This window comes from Galeopterus variegatus, unplaced genomic scaffold (genome assembly GCF_000696425.1).
Source record: "Galeopterus variegatus unplaced genomic scaffold, G_variegatus-3.0.2 Scaffold5917, whole genome shotgun sequence".
Taxonomy (NCBI): Eukaryota; Metazoa; Chordata; class Mammalia; order Dermoptera; family Cynocephalidae; genus Galeopterus; species Galeopterus variegatus.
The window spans coordinates 55,254-77,158 of record NW_007732028.1 but is presented as its reverse complement, the minus strand read 5'-3'; the positions used below and the strand labels follow the sequence as shown (position 1 = coordinate 77,158).

The following is a 21,905-nucleotide window of genomic DNA, read 5'->3' as shown; positions in this document are numbered from 1 at the left end:
GGGAATAAAACCTTTTGAAGGGAATTAAATCTTTTGCTGTTATATCCCTATTTTACAAAAAAGGAAGGCCGGCCCGTGGCTCACTCGGGAGAGTGCGGTGCTGATAACACCAAGGCCACGGGTTCGGATCCCATATACGGATGGCCGGTTTGCTCACTGGCTGAGTGTGGTGCTGACAACACCAAGTCAAGGGTTAAGATCCCCTTACCAGTCATCTTTTTTAAAAAAAAAAAAAAAAAAGAAGATCCTAACCCTAGACCTTGGTGTTATAAGGCTATTCTCTAACCAAGTGAGCTAACTGGCCAGCCCCCATAGAAGTTTAGACTTATTGGGGCCGGCCCGTGGCTCACTCGGTAGAGTGCGGTGCTGATAACACCAAGGCCATGGGTTCAGATCCCATATAGGGATGGCCGGTCAGCTCACTGGGTGAGCATGGTGCTGACAACACCAAGTCAAGGGTTAAGATCTCCTTACCGGTCATCTTTAAAAAAAAAAAAAAAAAAAAAAGTTTAGACTTATTTATTTATTTATTTATTTATTTTTGCGGCTGGCAGTACAGGGATCCAAACCTGTGACCTTGGTGTTATAAGGCTGCGTTCTAATCAACTGAGCTCATCGGTCAGCCTTACCTCCTGATTTTGAACTTTATTTAGCCCATTTTCTCCAAACTGTAGATTGCAACCCATTAGTAGGTTGTGAAATCAAGTTAGCAGAATACAAAGTAGCTCTTTTAAAGAGTGAAATAGAATCGAGAACATCATAGTGCACTGCACACAGTAAAGGTAAGTATACTTTTTTTTTTTTTTAAAGATGACCGGTAAGGGGATCTTCACCCTTGACTTGGTGTTGTCAGCACCACGCTCACCCAGTGAGCTAACCGGCCACCCTTATATGGGATCCGAACCCCTGGCCTTGGTGTTATCAGCACCACACTCTCCCAAGTGAGCCACGGGCTGGCCCAAAGGTAAGTATTCTTTTATGAAACTTTTATTTTGGTTAAAACATGTAAATGTGATCATGATGTAAAATGCATTTCTTATTGTGGGTTGAAGTAAAACAATTTTGAAAAGCAATGACTTCATCATACTGAAGCTGTTTCCATAAAAAGGAATAAAATCTCTTTCATGGGTAGTAATAAGGAATAAATGAGGTAATGTTTGTATTCCTACACAGTAGGGAGCTCAAGCAATAACTACTAGCTTCTTTTTCATTTACCTAGAAAAAGGTCCATAATATCTATGGTTTAGGAAATAAAATCACTGTATAAAAACTTCTTTAACCAGAAGGGTGTTTATAAAAGATGTAGCTAGGGCCGGCCTGGTGGCGCACTCGGTAGAGGGTGGCGCTCCTGCTGAGGGTTCAGATCCCATATAAAGACCGGTCTGCTCACTGGATGAGCGCGGTGCGGGTGCGACACCGAGGGTTGCGATCCTGTTGCCGGTCACGAAAAAAGACAAAAAGGAAAAAACAAAAAAACAACAAAAAAAAAACGATGTAGCTAGAACAGTATTATGACATGGGTCCTCTAGCTTTACCTATATTTGAATAGTAAGCCAACTTCTTTTCCCAATTTGATGAAATTTATTTATTTATTTTTTTAAGATGACCGGTAAGGGGATAAGACAAAAAAATGACGTTATCTTACTCTGTTGGTACTTTCCTGACCTCCCCACACCCCAGTGTACCACACACACATACATACTTTCCCACCAAAGCAAGAGGCTTCACGTGCACACAGGATATTAAATGGGTTCCCACAGGGTCATCTGTCATCCATGGGCAACTACCTGCACCTGCAGTGCCTCCCTGGGATCTAAGAGATGAGTGATTTTTTTTTTTTTTTTGTATCAAAGAGAATTTTAAAAAATAGGTTCAGTGGGGTGAGGAATTTTACGCAATAACGCAAATGTTATGCTTTTAAATTTAATATGGGAAAAAGAATACCATTCTGTTTTATAATTTGACAATTAAAGAGACTAAAAAGAAAAGAAAGGCAAATGGGGGGTAAGAAAAAATAATTTACTCAAAATATTTAAAAGATATTTATAAAAAAATTAAAAAATAAAAATATTTATAACCTATTAACTCATTTTTTTTTTTTTTTAAAGATGACCGGTAAAGGGATCTTAACCCTTGACTTGGTGTTGTCAGCACCACGCTCACCCAGTGAGCCAACCGGCCATCCCTATGTGGGATCCGAACCCTTGGCCTTGGTGTTATCAGCACCGCACTCTCCCGAGTGAGCCACAGGGCCGGCCCATTATTAACTCATTTTTGAAAAATAAATTTCCCCATACAACAACAAATCAGTGAGATAAGTGGCATTGTTTTATGGCTTTGGAAATCTCTTTAATGCCTGACTAGATTCTCATATCTGTCTCTGCAATGAATCTGTCACTGTATCAACAAATACTTTTTTTCCCTGTGGAAGAACTAGGGACACAACTAGAATACAAAGATGAATTCTTTCCTACCTTGAGGAGCTCAGACTAGAGGAGACTAAAGACTCATAGAAACAAAGGGTGACCAAAAAAAACTCCAGAAGAAAGGCAGAAAGACAAAGTCATAGAGATGCAAAGAAATTTTACACATAGAGCCCTTAGAGCTATAAACGAAAACCTGAAATAAATTCTACTTAATTGTGTGTGTGTACATGTGTAATGACAGGGGTATTCTCCTTTGGTTAACAAAGGACTGACTAGGTATAAAAACGTCCTACTTCAAGGGCCGGCCTAGCCCATAGCTCACTCAGGAGAGTGCGGTGCTGATAACACCAAGGCCACGGGTTCGGATCCTATATAGGGATGGCTGGTTGGCTCACTTGGGAGAGTGTGGTGCTGACAACACCAAGTCAAGGGTTAAGATCCCCTTACCAGTCATCTTTTTTTTTAAAAAAGGTCCTACTTCAAGTTTGAACAGAGATATTACTAAAATCTTGTTTTTCTGTCTGTAGTGGACTGAATTATGTCCACCCCAAAACTCACTGGAGCTTGAATTGTGTCCCCCAAGTTCTATGTATTAGAAACTTAGTCCTCACTGTGACTGTTAAGAGGGTGGGAAATCCTATTATGGTAATTAAAAGGTGGTGCCTTGAAGAGGTGATTAGATTGTAGGACCATGCAGTAGTAAATGGATTAAAAATGGTGGTCAGGGCATTGTTCTGAGGGCTTTAAAAGAAGAGAGTATGTCTCTCTCTGCTCCCTCTGCTTCCACCATCTTGCAATGTGAGGCCCCTGGGTCACTGTCACCATCACCAGATAGACTTTGGATTTCGCAGCCTAAGAAACTGTAAGCAATAAGTTTCGTGTTCTTTATAAATCACCCAGTTCAGTGTACTTTGTTGTAAACAACAAAAACGGACTAATACACTGTCATTGGAAAATAAATTTCCTACTATGAAAAAGGTTGTCGCATCTCTTTCCACAATGTCTCAAAAGGCTAGTGTTGTGGCCCTTTGGAACCCTACCCATTGAGGGGATATGTGACATTTTAAACTCTAGGCTAAAGCATGGTCAACACCTCTTGATACTTGTGTGACAGCTGATGGAAGCTGGCCAAGAGCTGCTGGGTCTGACAGGTGGGCTGGTGATTCCCCACAATAACCCAGTGGTGACAAGTTTAAACTGTCTTTGGCACTCCTTTCCTCTTTCTCTACTCATCTTTTATTACCGTACTCCTGCTTTAACCTAGCTTATCTGAAACTTTTTAGTAAATTCACATTTCTATTATGCAAAACAATTGTTTAGCCTTGAGAATGCTCTCTCCTCTTTTTTATTCTGCTGGGTCATATCCAACATCTTTTCTAAGACCTGGCTCAATATTTTAAGAAGCCTTCCATTCAATCATTCACCGTATACTGAGTGGCCAGGCCTCATCAATTTAACCAAATTCTGCAATGTTCCTTCAGCAATTAGATACCCCGTTTGTTCTACTTTTGTACATACTGCATGTTTTACACAGGCATTTTCAAGCTACTACTCTTTATTCTGCCTCCCAATTAAACACTGAAGCAGTGGCTCTCTTTTCTTTCATCATCTATCCATCTATCTATTGTATCAATATTGGCAATATAGTACTGTAGTAGTAATCTGCACTGTTTCAATCCTCACAAAACCCTGTAAGGTGTTAATATTACTGCATCCACTTTAGAGACACAGAACCAAATCAAACAGCTTGTAATATGGCAGGAAAGATCTGGGTTCAAATAACTAGCCTCAATGTAGAATATTAAGTAAGGTCTCATGAGGGGCGTTGAATATCAAGGAAAGCCCTAGGAAAGGCGTTGGGACAGAGGTTCTGAGAAGAGGACTCTTAATCAGCGATGCTAACCGGCAAATAACACAAAACCAACACCAGAGACGCATTTGCAGGGCGTGTTTTTATTTGTTTAGTCTTACATGGTTTTGTTTCTTATGGAAGATGGGATTATGCCCTCCATAACTTTGTCATTTTACTCACCTCTCCCACTCTTGCCCTGTTCAGCCCCTCCCCGGAGGGCTCGGTGTCTGGATACTAGAGACCAAAGGCTACCCAGGCAGGTGGTGACCTCGGAGGCAGAACCGCGGCCTCGAGTCGGGCCGCTAACGGCGAAAGATTAACGCGGTTGGGCCGCGCCATTCCCGAAGCGATAAGGGGCATAAACTTGATGTCGTCCTTAAAGACGCGTAGGAAAAGGGTAGTGAGGGTGACTGTCTTCCCCGCCGGCCCTCTCTTTCTTCTCTCCCCTTCTGAGGCCTCTGGGTCCTTCCCACGGCCTGATTTACTAAGGGAGTCGCGTAACACAGGGGAGGGGAAAGCCACTAAGTGCAATTGCGGTAACTCGATTGCTAATTCAAACGGGCTTATTTACATATAACTTACAAATTAATATACTACAGAAGCACGCAATATGTCCGTACTTCCCTAACAGGGCACCCAGAACTGCCTGCCTGCCTGCCCGCCCTGCAACTTCTCCAGCAAATTTTACTTCTCGGCTTCCTTAGCCTCGTAAACACTATCTCTTAGGTCCGCCTCCCAGCGTTGGCCCCTCCTCCCACCCGTAAGCTCCTCCCTTCGCCCTCTCCTCTCTCCCGTTTCCAAATATCTCTTCCCCGCCCCTTCCTATTTCTGAACAGGCATGATCCGGGCAGCTCACCCGACTCCTTACATTACTATGGGATCGGTAGGGTCCTGAGCGTTGGGGAAGCAGGAAAGCATATCCTGGAGAGAAGGGCTTGGGTTCTGAAGAAGAATCTTACATCGAGAACTGCTGGAGAATTTTCTTTTTTTAAAATTTTTTTTCGTTTTCGGTTTTGATTGTACGGAGGAAGAGGAGATTGTGCTGCCCGGCCGAACTTGAGGCAGCGTGAAGGCCCCTCAGGCAACGCCGCGGGCAACCCCGCAGCCGGGGCCTGGTGCAGCCGCCGCGGCCGCTGTCAGGGAAGCGCAGGCGGCCAATGGAACCCGGGAGCGGCCGCTGCTGCTGAGGCGGCGGTGTCGGCAGTCCGACCCCGACCGCCCGCACCCCCTCCGCGGGGGTCCCCGGAGGTAAGCGACTCCTCCCCCATGGGTCACCTTTACCCTGTAGAGGGAGTCCCTCTCCCACCCTGTCCCGCACAGCCTCCCCCCACTTGGGTTCGCCTACAAAACTGCCCTCCGGGTGGCAGCTGCACCCCGGTTCCTTCCCCACCCTTTCCTCTCAGGCCTGGGGTCCTCCTCTACTTTTTGGCTTCCTCTTCTTTTTAGCTCCTCCCTCTGCCCCGGGGATTCCCTCCTCCCTCACCCTTATCCCTGTTGCCTCCGTCCCAAATTATTATTATTATTTATTTTATTTTATTTTTTTTAAAGATGACCGGTAAGGGGATCTTAACCCTTGACTCGGTGTTGTCAGCACCACGCTCAGCCAGCGAGCGAACCGGCCATCCCTATATGGGATCCGAACCCGGGGCCTTGGTGTTATCAGCACCGCACTCTCCCGAGTGAGCCATGGGCCGGCCCCAAATTATTTTTTAAGTCATGAACCTTTTCCACAGCAGACGCCTTCCGTAATGTCATCCTCGTTTGTCCTTCCTTGTCATCTGTGCTCCTGCTTCAAACCTTTCCCATTGGGGCCGGCCCGTGGCTCACTCGGGAGAGCGTGGTGCTGACAACACCAAGTCAAGGGTTAAGATCCCCTTACCGGTCATCTTTTTAGAAAAAAAAAAAAACAAAAACCTTTCCCATGGACTCCGCCTTTATCCCTTTTCCTATTTTGCCCCTTTCCTCCGAGGTCTCTGTGCAGCCCCAGCCCTGGGTTCCCATTTCCTTGAGCTAGAGATTGTATCCCTCTCTTCCTCTGCTTCTTTTTCCATTACCTCACCATCACCCACCCACCCAGCTCGTGACTTCCAAGAATTGCCTATTCCCCTCTCCTTAAGGGATCTCAGGCCCTCAGGGCTTACTGGAGACTGGTTAGACTTCTCAGTTTTCTCTCTGGCGAGCCGGTATATGAAAAACTGATATCCTGGACCGGATAAACCCATGGATGAAGGGACTCCAAAGAATGAAAGAATTTCTTGATAGTGAGATGTGACCTTGTTAGTATCCCAGGCTGGTGAAGTAGAAGTAGAAATATATACTTACAGAGCTTATATACTCTTTTATGTTATTTTCATTCTAAGTTTAACTGATTTTTATTTTTATTTATTTATTTATTTATTTATTTTTTAAAAGATGACCGGTAAGGGGATCTTAACCCTTGACTTGGTGTTGTCAGCACCAAGCTCAGCCAGTGAGCGAACCGGCCATCCCTATATGGGATCCGAACCCGGGGCCTTGGTGTTATCAGCACCGCACTCTCCCGAGTGAGCCACGGGCCGGCCCTACATTCTACTTTGACTTTAGTCCTCACCCTTCTTCTCTGAGGTATTTTATGATCCCTGTAACTTTCTTTAACTTCTCTTTCCCCCTTCTCAATCCCCCAACGCTTTGTAGGTTTGTTCCTGTAGGAGAGGTATCTGACAGTGCTTTGACGCCTCCCATTCAGGATTCCAACTTTTACACCTCCCTCGAGGTTCAAGGATTTTGCTGATCCTTGTGATAATTGGTTTTGTTTTCTCTGGGCTCTTTATGTGTTCTCCATCACACTCTTTATTTCCACATACCATTTATTTTGGAATCAGCTAAACCTTGAACTAAGGAAATGTGTTGGGAAGAGGGGAAGCCTCAGCTGTCTCAGGCTTTTCTAGACAGAAGAGTGTTTCTGAAGGATGGAGCAAGTTTTGAAGAAGTCCCTATCAGATTACACTTTGTTGACTACTCAGAAACAGCCACTAGGAGGGAGGAACAGGCCTGCATGGATACTGAATGAAGTTGTAAGAAATTTTGCTTCGGATTATTTAATTTTAGTTTTGTTTTAAGGGGATCACAGAATAGAATATCTTCCCACCCCTGTCCCTAACCAAGAGGAATCAGTTTACTGTCTGTGGCTTACTAGTGCAGTTTTGGTTGATTCCATAAGAGCTCAGGCTTGAGGTGGAGTTGGAGGTAACTGTGAAAAGGAACACAAAACTGGAAAGATCTTCTACATTCAGAATCAGGACTCCTGGGTTCAGCATGTGACTTCTTTACTTGACCTCTAGAGTAATCTTTTTGGGAAAACATCCCACTCTATAGACATCAGTACAGTAATAAGTTAATAGCAGGGTATGAGTTGGGGGAAAAATTAGACGTGGTTTATTTGCTTACAAAACATTCTGGGTTCCCCAGACAAAAGGTATTTATTAGTACTGGTTTAGTTGTCCTGAGAATTCTTCTTCATCTTGGATTTTCTGTTGGATCCTTCTAGTCTACAACTATGGTCCCATGGTTACACCCATCTGCCCTACTTTTTTGCCCAGTGCATTAAGTGGCCACCTGTGCTGTTCTTGCTGCATTTGATTCACAATTCCAAATTCTACAGGTGGAAAGTATGCTTGTGGGAAAGCCCTTTGAGGAAGCTGGCTGTAAAAGAAAATTTGGAGTGAGCTGGGACTTAGGAAACTGATTGCAGCCTTGTATGCCATGTCTCACTCTTGGTCTCTGATAGCAAAGAGGGTGCATGAAGTTTCGTGCATCTTCCGACTCTAGGCCTCTTTGGAAGTAGTTATGCCATTTTGTCCCACTTCTCCCTTCTCTCACTCATTGTTAGCCAGACTGCAGTCTGCTCAAAATCCTCCTTTTTTGGGAGAAGCTTCACTCTTTGGAAACACCCCCAACCAGAAATTGTATTTCTCCCAGTTTCCATGCTTCCTTCTCAGAGCCGGCTCTAGACTGCATGATAACATATTTGCTGAACACCATCCAAAGTAGCAAATTGAGATTCTTTTATTTGGGGAAGAGGTTTGGGAAGAACCTCTCAATAATTGGCATGGGACAAGAGAGGGCCTAGGCCAAGCGCATTTGGGACTTGCAGCAGGGAGGAACAGTTCAGAAGAGGTGAGCAGGCAGGTTGCTTTTTTTTTTGCCACCTGTCTGTTTCAGCAGGGGCTCCCAGAGCTGGCTTGGGCTGTCTGGCTGGAATCTGCTTATACCAGCTCCATGGCCTTGCACAGAGAGTTCTCAGCCTGATTCAATATTTACTTAACTACCTTGAGACCACTGCCCTTCCTACCCTCCTCTTGGTAGCTTGAGAATGCCCTCTCCCCTGATGTCACCACCCTCCAGTGCCTAGAATAAGCATTTACCTGGTTCCTGGGGGGGTTTAGCCTGCTTGACTGCTTGGCCCTGAGTTTCTACAAGGAAAAAAGAGTGCTCAATCTCTACCTGTACCATTAAAATCAAAGAGGAAAAATGAGTCGAGACCGCCTTAAAGAAACGTTTGAGTGGGACCTTAAAACATAAGGAGGAACTTCTCAACAGGAGAACAGGCAGCCTAGGGTGATATGGAGTCTCTTTTAAAGAGCAGCCTCTTTTTAAAAATTATTATTGAAGAAATACATGCACTTGGTAATAAATCCAATGGTACTGAAAGAGTTTATGATGAAAACCAACAATCCCTTTCCATTCATTCCTACTCCCACTTCTTCAGAATTAACCTCTTTAATTACCTCAGAGTTTAGTTCTGAAGGTTATCACCATAGCTTTAGGTTAAATGCTTATGCCTCTATTTCTTGACAAAAGAATTGTTACAAAAGAAGATTTAGCTTTAGAGGATTTATACCTCTTCTTGATGTAATTATGTCATTATTTTTATTTCTTCTATTGGACACTTGTGTAACTTTAAATAATATATTTGAACCTCCCATTCTCTTCCATTAACTTTTAACAGTTTCTCTTAATCTCCCACCTTGTAGGATGATGATATTGGCTCCCTTACCATTTTTTCCACCTTTCATAATCCATCTCAAAGGATCCTTTAAAAGGAGGAGGAAAATTGAGCCTTCCTCCCTGCTGGAAGGCAGAGTACTAGATCAAAGGATCTCTTAAAGGCCATTCTATGAAGATACAGGAACATATAAAAACATCAGGATTGTTCTGATACATATTTATCTATTCCAACACATATTTATCTATTCCATGGAAAAAGATTTGAAGAAGGGAATGGTGATTAACTGGGTGAGTGGATTGATTTTGTGCTCTTTACCATCCTGTCGTAGCAGAGATCAGTTTGGTAAGTCCTTTAATAAAGGCCAGCGGAAGATAGTTTGCCTAGAATCTTTTAAGGTGATGAGAAATGGGAAGCCAGGTTAAGAGATAGCATCCCTTCCCCCTAGAGTCCTCTGCAGACATGTACTTAACTGCTTAGTCACACAGAACACATGCACATACACCCCCTCTGTCCTCCAGCCTCTGCTATGCCCTGACCTGTAACAACCCCTGACACTCAGATCAGGATTTCCTACTTTGCCCATATAGGAGCTGTGTAGCCCACTCAATTGTCAACACTCTCCTTACTCCCATCCCCTTTTCCTAGGAGGCAGGTACTAGGCTGGGGCAGGGAACCTCTTCTGTTTCCCTTTCGGTCTATCTGGAAGGAGAGTTTAGGCTCCCAGTGTGAAGCGTGGAGCCTTAGTTGTGAGGCTCTGAACATCGTTGAGGGCCATAGGAGTCATTTGATATTAAAGGTTTGGATTTTCTTCTCTTACTTTTCTTATTCCTCTGACTTATAAGGGGAAGGGTGGTGAATACAGGACTGTTACTTCCCTTTTTCTTTCACTTTCTAGTCCTTTCACTTTTTTTAGGATGGTTACCTACCAAAAGTATATTTTCTTTGCATTTGAAAGTGAACGAATTGATGTTAAGGACCATATCTGGATTTAGGTTTTGGAGAATCCCTTTCCTATTTCTTATTGTCTAAATTGCCAAAACAATCAACCCTAATCCCTTCAACACCGCTTTCTCCCCATGACTTGTTTCAGATGCAAGCAGTCCATGAGAGGCCAGGAGGGAGGCCCAGGTCCAGTTTGGTGGTTTCTAGTGGCAGAGCTGCTTATAGGAGAGGAGTCTGGTTTTCTTGCACCTCTTGATATGGTCTAGTTCTTTGGGGAAGTAAAGGCTGCCAGATGAGGGAGTCTTTTCAGTAGGAAAGTCCTCTGCGTACTGTGTTGTAGGATTCCTAGCTGAGCCCAGGGAGTGTTTCTTCTTTTGCCTATGGGATAAAAGAGGTGATGGTATTCTTACCTGCCTTCCTGGTGCCAGTGATAATCCCAGTTGAGATTAATTGGGTCAGGCTTCTGCTGAATTTTCTAGTGAGGTCTGCGATGCTATATGTAGGAGAATGTCTGGACTTCATTTCCCTTGGAAGTTTTGAAAAGAGGACTTTTAGGAGCTTTCAGTGACTTGGAAATCTTTGAAGTAGAGAAAGAGGGAAGGATGTGCCAAGCATAGACAGACCAAGAAAAAGAGATGGTTGTTTAGGATGATTGAGGCTATGATGTGAGTCTCTAAGCAGACCTAAAAGGTAGTGGTCCCAGTTGAATTACAGTGACCTTCTGATGAGAGTGCCCTACAAAGGTGTGGCACGGAAGGATTAAAGCTTCCTTCTTATTATTCCTGTGCAACACATAGTTGCGAGTAGAGACAGATCCACATAGGCAGCCATGCTGGTTCTACTGCTCAGAGAGCACTGCCTAATTCTGGGAAAGATCATAGAGTTGCCACCTTCTTACCAATACCAAGCTCAAACTGCATCATGAAAATTAAATTCAAGGATGAGCTTCTTGCTTGACAGAGTTGGGAGAAAGATATACTGAAGTAGCCTTTTTTGCTGGTCTCTGAGAACAGAAGAGTTCCTCATCTGTCTTTCTGCAGAACTTTAGAGGTGACTGCTGGGAGGCAAGGAGCTGGACTGTATGATATTGGGCAGATCAAAGTAACCTTGACTCTTAACATTTCAAAGGTGCAAGAAGAGGCTTTAGAAGCATGGCAGTGGAAAACAAGGCTTCTCAGAGTAACTAGAGAATCTATGCTGAGCCTCCTTTCTTCCACCTACCCAAAGCAAACATACCCAGGGTCTCCAGGGTTGAAGGTGATGTCACTAATAGTTGGAAATTACCTGCATGCCAGCTCTACAAAATCCTCTCCCTTCGTCTTGCTCATGCTCTTGAGTGTGTCTTTAACACTCTCTTTGCACTTCTTTGAAGAGGCCTCTGAGTCCGTTGTTGGTTATAGCCATATTCTGGAGCCAGGTTGATCTGATGAAATTTCTTCCTCTTCTGCACTGATTCTCCTAATCTGGATTTGGTGAGGCTCTGAATAATTGCTCTTGGAGGGCAGTGGCTTTTGTCAGCAGTGTTCTCTCGCTGAATTTCCTTCCAAGAGTCCCTTCAGAGAGGGGTTCTCGGTAATGTGATTCCTGTTTCTCCCTATTTTTTGGAGTTCTAGACCCATGAGTCGCAGCCTGATTTCTTCTTGCCTTCTCACAGCCCCACTAGTTCTTGGAGTATGTGTCTGATAGTGGAGAAAGTAGTGTTGGGGTAGGAAAGGGCTGTCATAGTGTTTTGGAAGATTCTCAAACAAGTGTAACTCTAATTCACTTCCCTTATAAAACAACATATGCGTGTACCCCATACATGCACATACACACACACTGTTTATTAACCTTTTAGGTGATTAGGATGCAACCAGCATTTATTGAGTACTGCTATGTGCCGTGGACTATGCTAGATCCTTTCACACATTGAAATTATTTATTCCACACAGCAACAATAAGAAATAAGTATGTTTTACCCAATTTGCAGGTGAGGAAACTGAAACTCAGAAGATACATGGCTTGCATAAATTTGCACATCTCATAAAGGCAGAGTGAGGATTTTTAATCCCAGCCTATTTGCCTCCAAGTCCAGGCCTTGTTCCACTGTACTTCAGCTGCCACAGCACTAGAGAAAGAGGGTATGAGGTCATGAAGTCAGATATGCCAAGAAATGGCACAACTTCAGCAGGGTTGTTGATGGTTGTTTTTGAGCTGTTTTCTAAGAGAAGCCTCCTATGGTATTTGCTGGTCCTATTTCCCTGGGAGCTTTGAGTCTAAAAGGGAAAGTAAGAAAGTATCTGTAACTAGAAAAATACATTAAGACTTTAGTACTAAGTAAAGGTGAAATACACAGACCTGTGTGTGGAATGTTATATGAGTAAGGAAATACAGTTTAAAGTGGAAAAGAAAAAGGTTATGGCAGGCATTTAAAGGGAGACATGGGAAGAGCAAGAGGATAGAAAAGTATTTGAAGAGTTAGGGACAAGGGAATGAGACCTGAATTGCCCCCAGTCTACCTGAAGAATTTGTAAACCTATATAAACATAACATATATAAAGCAGCATTTCACAAATACAAGCTAAGAACAGAGGCTAAGCTGAGTAACTAAGTGCAGAAGGAATGAAGAGTAATGCAGTGATCAGAAGTGGAGGTAGTCAGGGAAAGCTTCCTAGAAGGAGATGACTTTTCACCTAATTCTGAAGTAGGACAAAAAGCGGAGGCGCCTGGGAAGGTTTCATAGTGAAGGGAAGATCTGAGGATGGCACAACTAACCGGTGTGTGTATGTATCTCCCTTTCTATTCCTTTCTTCCTCCTTCCTCCTGTAGCTTGGAAGCTCAAAGTCTGGCTGTGGCCATGGGAGACACGGTAGTGGAGACTGCCCCTCTGAAGCCAACTTCTGAGCCCACTCCTGGCCCATCTGGGAATAATGGGGGCTCCTTGCTAAGCGTCATCACAGAGGGGGTCGGGGAATTGTCAGTGATTGACCCTGAGGTGGCCCAGAAGGCCTGCCAGGAGGTGCTGGAGAAAGTCAAGCTTTTGCATGGAGATGTGGCCATTTCTAGCAGAGGCACCCCGCTGGAGTTGGTCAATGGGGATGGTGTGGATGGTGAGATTCGTTGCCTAGATGATCCATCTGCCCAGATCAGGGAGGAAGAAGATGAGATGGGGGCCACTGTGGCCTCGAGCACAGCCAAAGGAACAAGAAGGCGGCGGCAGAACAATTCAGCCAAACAGTCTTGGCTGCTGAGGCTGTTTGAGTCAAAACTATTTGACATCTCCATGGCCATTTCCTACCTGTATAACTCCAAGGAGCCTGGAGTTCAAGCCTACATCGGCAACCGGCTCTTCTGCTTTCGCAATGAGGATGTGGACTTCTATCTGCCTCAATTGCTTAACATGTACATTCACATGGATGAGGATGTGGGTGATGCCATTAAGCCCTACATAGTCCACCGTTGCCGCCAGAGCATTAACTTTTCCCTCCAGTGTGCCCTGTTGCTCGGGGCCTACTCTTCAGACATGCATATTTCCACTCAGCGACACTCCCGTGGGACCAAGCTACGGAAGCTGATCCTCTCAGATGAGCTGAAGCCAGCTCACCGAAAGAGGGAGCTGCCCTCCTTGAGCCCAGCCCCTGACACAGGGCTGTCTCCCTCCAAAAGGACTCACCAGCGCTCTAAGTCAGATGCCACTGCCAGCATAAGTCTCAGCAGCAACCTGAAACGAACAGCCAGCAACCCTAAAGTGGAGAATGAGGAGGAGGTAAAATTCTGGGGAGGGACAGAGAGTCAAGGTGGCAAAGGGCTGCATGGAGACAGGATGTCTTACATAAGGTTACTCTGTCCTTTCTGTCCTTCCCTGTGTTTCATTTCACTGATAAAAGCATGGAATGTTAGAATGGAAAAAGACCTTAGAATTCATGTATTCCAACTGCCTCATTTTACAGGGGAAGAACTTAGAGACCCAGAGAGATAAAGTGACTTGCCTCAGGTCAGATAGCTAATTGCAAGGGTGATACTCCAACTCTGTACAAAGTTGTTTTTACTAAACTGCATTGCCATTCCATTAAATGCTTACTTACTGAGAACTGTGGAGAGACCCTTCCTCCCTGACTTGAGACCTGAGATGGCTACCAGAGCCTCTCAGAGCAGCAACCATGGGGAAGGAAAAGGGGTTATTGTCTTTGTGTGTGCTGGGGAGGGGGAGATGTTAAATAGAACATCAGCTTCATTCTTCTGGCCACTCCTCATAATCTCTCTCCTCCACCCTCTGAAGATCCTGCTTTTAGGTGAGTTAAGGGTAAGGTTCATTCTATATTACTGAGGCATCTGCAGAATGCCCTCCTGCTTACCTTTACTTGCAAGGAAGATTGCCTTATTGGTATCTTTCCCATATTATTTGGGAGAAGCATGAAGGGAAGAGAGATTTACTGTATACAATCTTAGTGCAGAGAAAATCTAGTGCCTAGTCAAGGACCTGGAGACTAGGAAGAAAAGGAAGCTATGGCAGCAGCTGCGGGTATCCAGTTTAGGATAAAGAGTAGGGAGATGAGCACATCAGTAGGTTATACCCACCTTCCACTCCACATCTGGACAAATCACAAGGAAAATTGCCTGATGGACAACCAAGGTTCGGTGACCTGGTGTCCTAGCCAGACAATGCTGCCCCAGTCCTTCCTTCTGACTCACCATTGGCCAGCCTCCCATCCTGGCTGCCAAGCCCCCCATTCTGGCTGCCAGCCCAGCCTAGAAAAGAAGGGAGGAAAAAAATGAAGAATTTGCACTAGTTGGAAAATGCATATAGCCACAGTCCTGGCATCTGCCTCTGTGAGGCAAGTAACCCACCCACATCTTTGATACAATGAGACTTCTTTCAAGTAGAGGGAGGTCCAAGAAACTAGGAAAGGAAAAACCAGGAGGGAAGGGAGACTACAAAGCCTGCTGTCTCTGGGAATTCAGTATTTTATTACGATAATCTAATAATGGTTAAGCTAGAAGTGCTAACATTTACTGAGCACTGATTATGTGTCAGGCGTCATGCCAAGTACATTACATTTAATTCTCACAATACCCCTAAGAGATGGGTATTATATTACCAATAAGGAAACCGAGGCTTAGAGAGGTTAGATGATTTGCCCAAGGTCTCTCAACTAGTGAATGTCAAACCAAGCCTCAAACCCACAACTGGTGCTCATAATTATTCAGCTGAGCCTGCCTGGTTATTTCTCAGCATCTACTTCGCCAGGTTCCCAGCTGTCAGAGGCCATATGGGGAAGAACGGCCCAGGCTGTGGCCATCTAAGCTTCTACATCCATGCACAGGCAAAGCCCAAGCTGTTCTCAGAACCAGAACAGGCCATTTCATTTCTAGTCGAGCTCAGCAGCAGAGCCCAAGGTCATGAAGGGACATGTTGCAGAACAAGAAGTATCATCCAGATTCTGGTGGAACTGAGGTCATGAAGGGTTTAAGAACTACTTCATCTTAGGGTCAAACCTGTAGCAGTATGTGTGTGAGCAGCTGAAATAGAATTCTTTGGTGCCTCTTCTCAGGCTTGGCTTTTCTCTGTATCCATTTTGTAGTCTTCATCTTATGACCAAAAAAGCTGAGGTCTCAGCGCTTTTCTTACTCTTTGCTGGCCCTTGGTCCTTCATTGCATCTAACTCCTGCTCCTTTATGAGATTATGGATGGCACTGAGAGGCAGGTATTCTGTGAGTATTTAAATCTTCAGGGGTGGGTGTTCCAGCTGCCATTCTTCCCAACCTTTCTTCTTATCTTGGGTCACTAGATCCAGAAAAGGAAGGAGATACAACCCCTCCAGGCACTCCCAGGTTATCTGATGCTGGCAGAATGAGACACCTGAATCCACATGGCTCCTCAGGAGAGTGAGAGCAAAAAGAGAGACAAAGAGGAAATAAATATGAATATCACTAGGCTTCTGAGCACTGGAGTCTTCAGCACAGGGGTCCCTCCCAACCCCTTTGGTATTTTGAGGATATGTCTGTAAAGTCCTTTGTTTTGTTACCCAAATACCAAGGGAATTGGTTTTCTTTGTTCTATTTTTCCTTCTTCTCTGTCATGCAACATTCATTCACTCAACAAATAGTTATTGGCCAACCTTGTACAAATGTGCAAAGCTCTGTGCTAGAGGTGGAGGATGGAGGACAAAATGCTTTCCTTCCCTCTAGGAACTTATAAGGTGATATGGAAACCCCAGCATCTAGGGAACTGTTTAGTTTATGACTCTTGAAAAGTTGTTTTCTGCCCATAAGCAGGAAGTTTAGGGCTTACTAAAACGAAGTACATAATTTTCTAAGGCTTGAGCAGAAACACTCCAGAAGGAGAATCTCTAGGTGGGCCCTGATGCTCTGCCCTGAATCTCTTCCTTTCCTTTTGCATTTTGAGTTTAATCCTGTGTCCCACCCACTGGTAGAGTAGCTCCAGAGGGTAAGGTAGGGCCTCAGGGAAGAGGCCCAGGAGCTGCTTGTATAGTTCTCTTCCTGCCTCCTTGCAGAGCTCTTCTTTGCCCAGATATTACAGAGGGGTCTATTTTCTTTTCATGAGGAATCTACACTCTCCCCCACAATCAGAGGGTTCTAGCACTGATTTCTCCCATCTCCCACCATTCCCTACCCTCTTCCTCCTCCCCGCCAAGCCTGCTCCTTCAAAGCAGCCTAGCCAGGGAACTCTGCACAGGTAGTTTTCCTTCCCATTTGTAACCAAATGGTAAATATTTGGCATAGGGTACAGGGAGCAGAGAGTGATTTAGTTATTACCCCCACCCAACACCTTGCCCCACATAATGATAGTCTCAGTAGATCAGCTTTGTTTTTTCAGGACTGCAACCTTTGTACAAAGAAGTCTGCTGCACGTCACACTGGAAGCCCTAGTGGGACTTCCAGCCTGATGGTGTGATGTCAGCTTCTTGGCCTCAGCTCTGTTCCCTGGAGCTGACTCAGTATGAGTGACTCAAGCCCAGGGAGTAGGAGGAGAGGAGCAGGTCATGATATACCTCCCTTCTCCCAAGGCTATTAATGACTCGGTTGGAACCTGTCTGTAAGAGTCAGCTGGAGCGTTGCTCGTGGAGCCAATGCCCTGCCTGCTGTTCCTTCCCCAACCAGCTCGTAGGTAGAAATTGAGCTAAGTCATAATAGACTCTGGCATCCTCACCACTTTGGGTAAAAGTGGGAGGGAGAATTAGGAATAGCTCTTGCTATTGCCTTAGGGGAGTGTTTCCAAGTGTGGCTTCTCCCTCAAAGTTCTCCTCTCCTCAGATTCTTCAAGGAAGAACCTGACGATAGGACATCTAGCTAGAATATAACTTAAACCATGGAACTGAATTAAGTAGGCTTCTGAAATGCTGATTCCAGAGTAGAAGCCCAGTGACTACTGCCCTCCTGCCCTGGGAGCTCTCAGGTCTCTGTCTCTTAAGTCCAGGCCCCTCCACTCCTACACATCTGTGCATGAGCGCTGCTGCAGAGCTGCTGAATGAGAGGTTGACCACCATCCCTTTCCCCTTTTTGCTCAGGGACACCAGTAAGACACAGGAATGGGGTGATATTTAGATAAATCCCACGGGCTTGAACTAGGACAGCTGCTGCCCAGCTAGTCAGCTTTCTGAGATGGATTTAGCTAGGATCTAACTCCCCAACTTATGTCAAAAAAATTGTAATATATTGTCATGTGAAATAGCCTGATAGGAAGCCTAAGAAGGCTTGTAGTCATGAGACTGATTTATCCTTTCCTCCTGCCAGCATCCAGCCCACGTATGGTCATCCAGCCCAGAGATTTCAGGTTCATAGGTCTGGGATGTCCTTAGTCACATAGGTTCAAGGTTGGGATTAGGCTTCCCAGGGTGATAATGAGGCTAATTAGAGAGGAGGTACACCTGTCACTGAAAGATTAGCTCTTCTTCCTCCCTGAGGTTTCTAAGAAGCTGGAGGAAAATGGGGTTTCCAGTGTAGTGGGCATGCAGCTTGTTAAATTCTGTCCCTCTGATGTCCCCATGGAGAAGGGTTTGGTTGAGAGCATGTAAATGGGTGAAGAGAAAGAGCAGGGAAGCTTGGTAGTGCAGAGTTACTGTCCTAGGGACCCAGCTTTAGTGTTTTGTCCTAGAAGGAATATTCATTTAGGCGAGAATAGAGGGAATAAAGTGAAAAGCAGAAGACTTTTGTCTCTTCCACCCTTCTGACCTCAAGGTCTGATCTAGCCTTCCAGCATCTCCCACAAGTGGCATTTCTGGGGTGACTTTCTTTCATGAAAGCAGAAAGGTAGAGCTACACAAGAGAAGCCGTTATGATCCAAATTGGAGCTAAATTCTTTGCCTTTGTCTCTCTCCTTTCCCTCCCTTGCCCCTCCTTCTCCCCTTGCCCTCTGGCCCTTTCCCAGGAGCTCTCCTCCAGCACCGAGAGTATTGATAATTCATTCAGTTCCGTAAGTGGGGCCAGGCTGGGACTGGGTGGCAGGCTCTCTCCATGGCCGCATTTCCTCTCCGTCCCCAAGTCTTCTGAGCCCCCAGGCCAAGGCTGTAGTTAAAAGGCCCCTTTTCTTCCTGGGAGATCAGCTCCTCCCTCTCAGGCCTCCCAAACCTGGAGGAGTCCCTTTGACCTTTGCCGCGATGCCCTGAGCCCACGCTGAGGCTAGCTAGCTCAGTGGATCCTTCTCTCAGAAACAGCTGCGATACCACTCAGCCCGCAGCTCTGGGTCTCTGGAGCAAACAACTGGGAGAGAGGTAGAATAGACTCCTGGAATGGAGCTAAGAACTGCTTGGCAGAAACCCCCAGGATCCTGTTTCTCCCACCCAGAACACTTTCACCATGGCTTCTGCCATCAGACTATCAAATATTTATTCAGAGTCTTCTAAATGCTAGGCCCTGTGCTGGGTAAGCCAACTCCAAGAGCAAACAGGACTTGACCTGAAGGAAAAGTTTTACCTCCCCACAACTGGTTTTCTTTTTAACATCAACCACATTTCTTCCAGGTATAAGTTCTTCCCTTTTCCCAGCTCACTGCCTGAGATGTTCCTTAATCCCTATTCTCCTTTCTTCTTCCCTCTGGACTAAGCCCTGACCCTCTGGTCCCACAGGGTCTTGGACTTTGTTGTTGGGCAAAGACGTGAGAGGAAATGCAGGACCCTCTGGGAGTTTGGATGTTTTTTTACTTTTTATTTTATTTTTGGCGGCTGGCCGATACAGGGATATGAATACATTTTATTTTTGATTTGTCTACCCAATCAGTTTTATATGTTCTGTGCTGATCCCCTTTCGGTCATGATTCCTATCTCCTCCCATGTGGCAGATTCTCTGTCAAGGCCTGGGGTCACATCTCCAATATGCTCACGTAAACTAGGGGTCTCCAACCCAAATGCTGATTTGAGAATGGGAAGGAATTCTGTCTTTTCTAATCTGAGATAACTATGAATTGGTTGGGGCAGTGACCATTTGCCACCTGAGTGGATGGATTAGGGGATCAGAGTGAAGGAAGTAGTGAGAGTCTTTAAATATCTTCTTTCTCTTTCTCTGTTAAGCCCCTAGGATATTTTCAGGCACCATAGAAGTCCATTTCTGTTGTCTTCCTTTTCTTTATCTCTTTTCAACCCTGCCCCGTAAAGCATTTCTGACTGATTCAGATACCCTATTTCCTTACTCAGGTGGTACTCTGAGCTAGCCCCTCATGGGGTAGAGGCTGAAAGATGAGTTGTTCCTTTGAACCCTGGCTCTGTTGCACATGCAGAGGCTGGCCTGGTACTGCCCAGTTTTCAAAAGAAGCTCTTTTTTTGCAGTGTGAGGGAGTGGGGGTAAAAATTCTCAATCAGGAAACTAAACAAGACACACAGAAAGGGAGAGAAAAGCCTGGTGAATTAAATGCTATTTCCATAAAAGGAGGAGATATTGTTCTTACCTAGCTAGAGATGAGATGGGGAGTTGGGTGGCTATTTTGATAAAATGCTCCTGATGTAGAAGGACTTAGATTGGGAAAAGAGCCCTTCTGACTGAGTCTAGAAGTGCCCAGCATGAGGAACCAAGCTCACAGCAAGGAACTAATCTGGGGAGCCTAGTGGCTGAGAGGTAGGGGAAGAGGACCCAAGGAAGGATCACTGAGAGACAGGCCTTCAGAATGGCCATTGTCAAGGGCTAGAAGGAGCTATGGCTTTCTCCACCCACTACCTACACCTCCCTCCCTCCATCTACTTTTTCTTTCCCTGTTGATTGTTCCCTCATTAATGAAAAGTCTGCTCATTCTCTTCCCTTCCCCTGCATGTACACTGATCCCTTGTAAGAGATTGTGGGATGGGCAGGGGGATGCCATGGGAAATAACAAAAGTCATTTGCATGAAGAGCTTCTTCCTTCTTTGAAAAGGGAAATATTGATTCAGAGCTCCCTTCCCTAGCCTTGTGAGCCCTGGCAGAGCCCCTTGGCAGGGATTCCAGCCCGAGGATCCAGATGGGGAGAGGGACAACCCTGTTCTTGAGATGGGTGAAGCACTTCAGGTGTGAGCAGCTCTTCTGTCTCGGGCCCTGGCTAACTTCTCCATATGTAGTCCTCTTGCCCATTCTAAAGCCTCGGGACAGTCCTCAAGTGCCTGGACTCATGACCCCTCTTACCCGCAAGAAATAGCCTGTGGAGAAGGAATGTGCTGGCCATTCTCAACTCAAGCTGAGAGGGGTGGGGCCAAAAGGTAGCTCGTTTTCCTGGAGCTCTCCAGACATGAGGGTCCCTGGCTTGCATGGCCGGGAGTTATTGAATGGGTGGGCCACTTTTTTCTATTTGTTTCTTCATCATCTTCTGTTTCACACCAACTCCCTGTAGCCTGTTCGACTGGCTCCTGAGCGAGAATTCATCAAGTCTCTGATGGCCATCGGCAAGCGGCTGGCCACGCTCCCCACCAAAGAGCAGAAAACACAGCGGCTGATCTCAGAGCTCTCCCTGCTCAACCATAAGCTCCCTGCCCGAGTCTGGCTTCCCACTGCCAGCTTTGACCACCACGTGGTCCGTGTGCCCCATACACAGGCTGTTGTCCTCAACTCCAAGGACAAGGTAAGTGGGCTCTGGCCCAAACCCTACCCCTGACTTGACTCTACTCCCATGGTTGTCCAGTGTTTGTGTATATACCCAGGGATGTCCCCACCAACATTCCTAGACTCTCTTCATAGTTTATGGTACATATGTCAACCATGACTCTGCATCCGTGCTGTTGTGATTCTGAGAGCCCTCCTGTCCCCCATCTTAGGCTTTGTTTTTCTGTACCAAAGAGGCCTAATCTTTTCAGCTTGCCACTTGCTGTACCTTAGGAGAATCGTTCTCCATCTCCACCTTACAGTCATTTTGGTAGCTCTTCTGTAGCCCTTCTATAACTCTTACGTTTTCCAGGTACAGCAACCATTGAGGGCAGAGAAATATTTAATTTCTAAGACCATTTCTGATCAGAGTGGGCAGAGAAGGGGAGAAGGATGCCCAATTCACGCCGGAGAGAATTAGCTGGATTTGTCTGCTGGTTGGAATGAGTACTCATGGTTCAGATTCTTTCAGGGGAAGTAGTGAAGATTAGAATCCTCCTTGGGATCGTGCCCACCTTTGTCCTAGTCTTTTTATCCACAGCAGCTCCCTGGGCGGTGTCTCTTTAGGATAAGCCCACAGAGGCTTCTGGGCCTCTCTTACAGGCTGTAAATAATAGTCTGGAGTGGTTTTTTTTTTTTTTTTTTTTTTTTTTTTTCCGGG

At 45.4% G+C, this 21,905-nt stretch overlaps 1 protein-coding gene across 2 annotated transcripts in view; it reads left to right on the top strand.

The window, feature by feature from the left end:
• Positions 1 to 5,088: 5,088 nt before the first annotated feature.
• PI4KB (phosphatidylinositol 4-kinase, catalytic, beta) overlaps positions 5,089 to 21,905 on the top strand; it is a 27,974-nt gene continuing 11,157 nt past the window's right edge. The window contains exons 1-4 of one of the 2 annotated variants that reach the window (XM_008590186.1): positions 5,378 to 5,526; positions 13,016 to 13,952; positions 18,576 to 18,620; positions 20,997 to 21,224. In XM_008590186.1, coding sequence (XP_008588408.1) covers positions 13,044 to 13,952; positions 18,576 to 18,620; positions 20,997 to 21,224 — 1,182 coding nt within the window. In that variant the 5' untranslated portion in view covers positions 5,378 to 5,526; positions 13,016 to 13,043. Of the gene's footprint in view, positions 5,527 to 13,015; positions 13,953 to 18,575; positions 18,621 to 20,996; positions 21,225 to 21,905 lie in introns of both variants that reach the window. The other variant, XM_008590185.1, reaches the window with a different exon arrangement.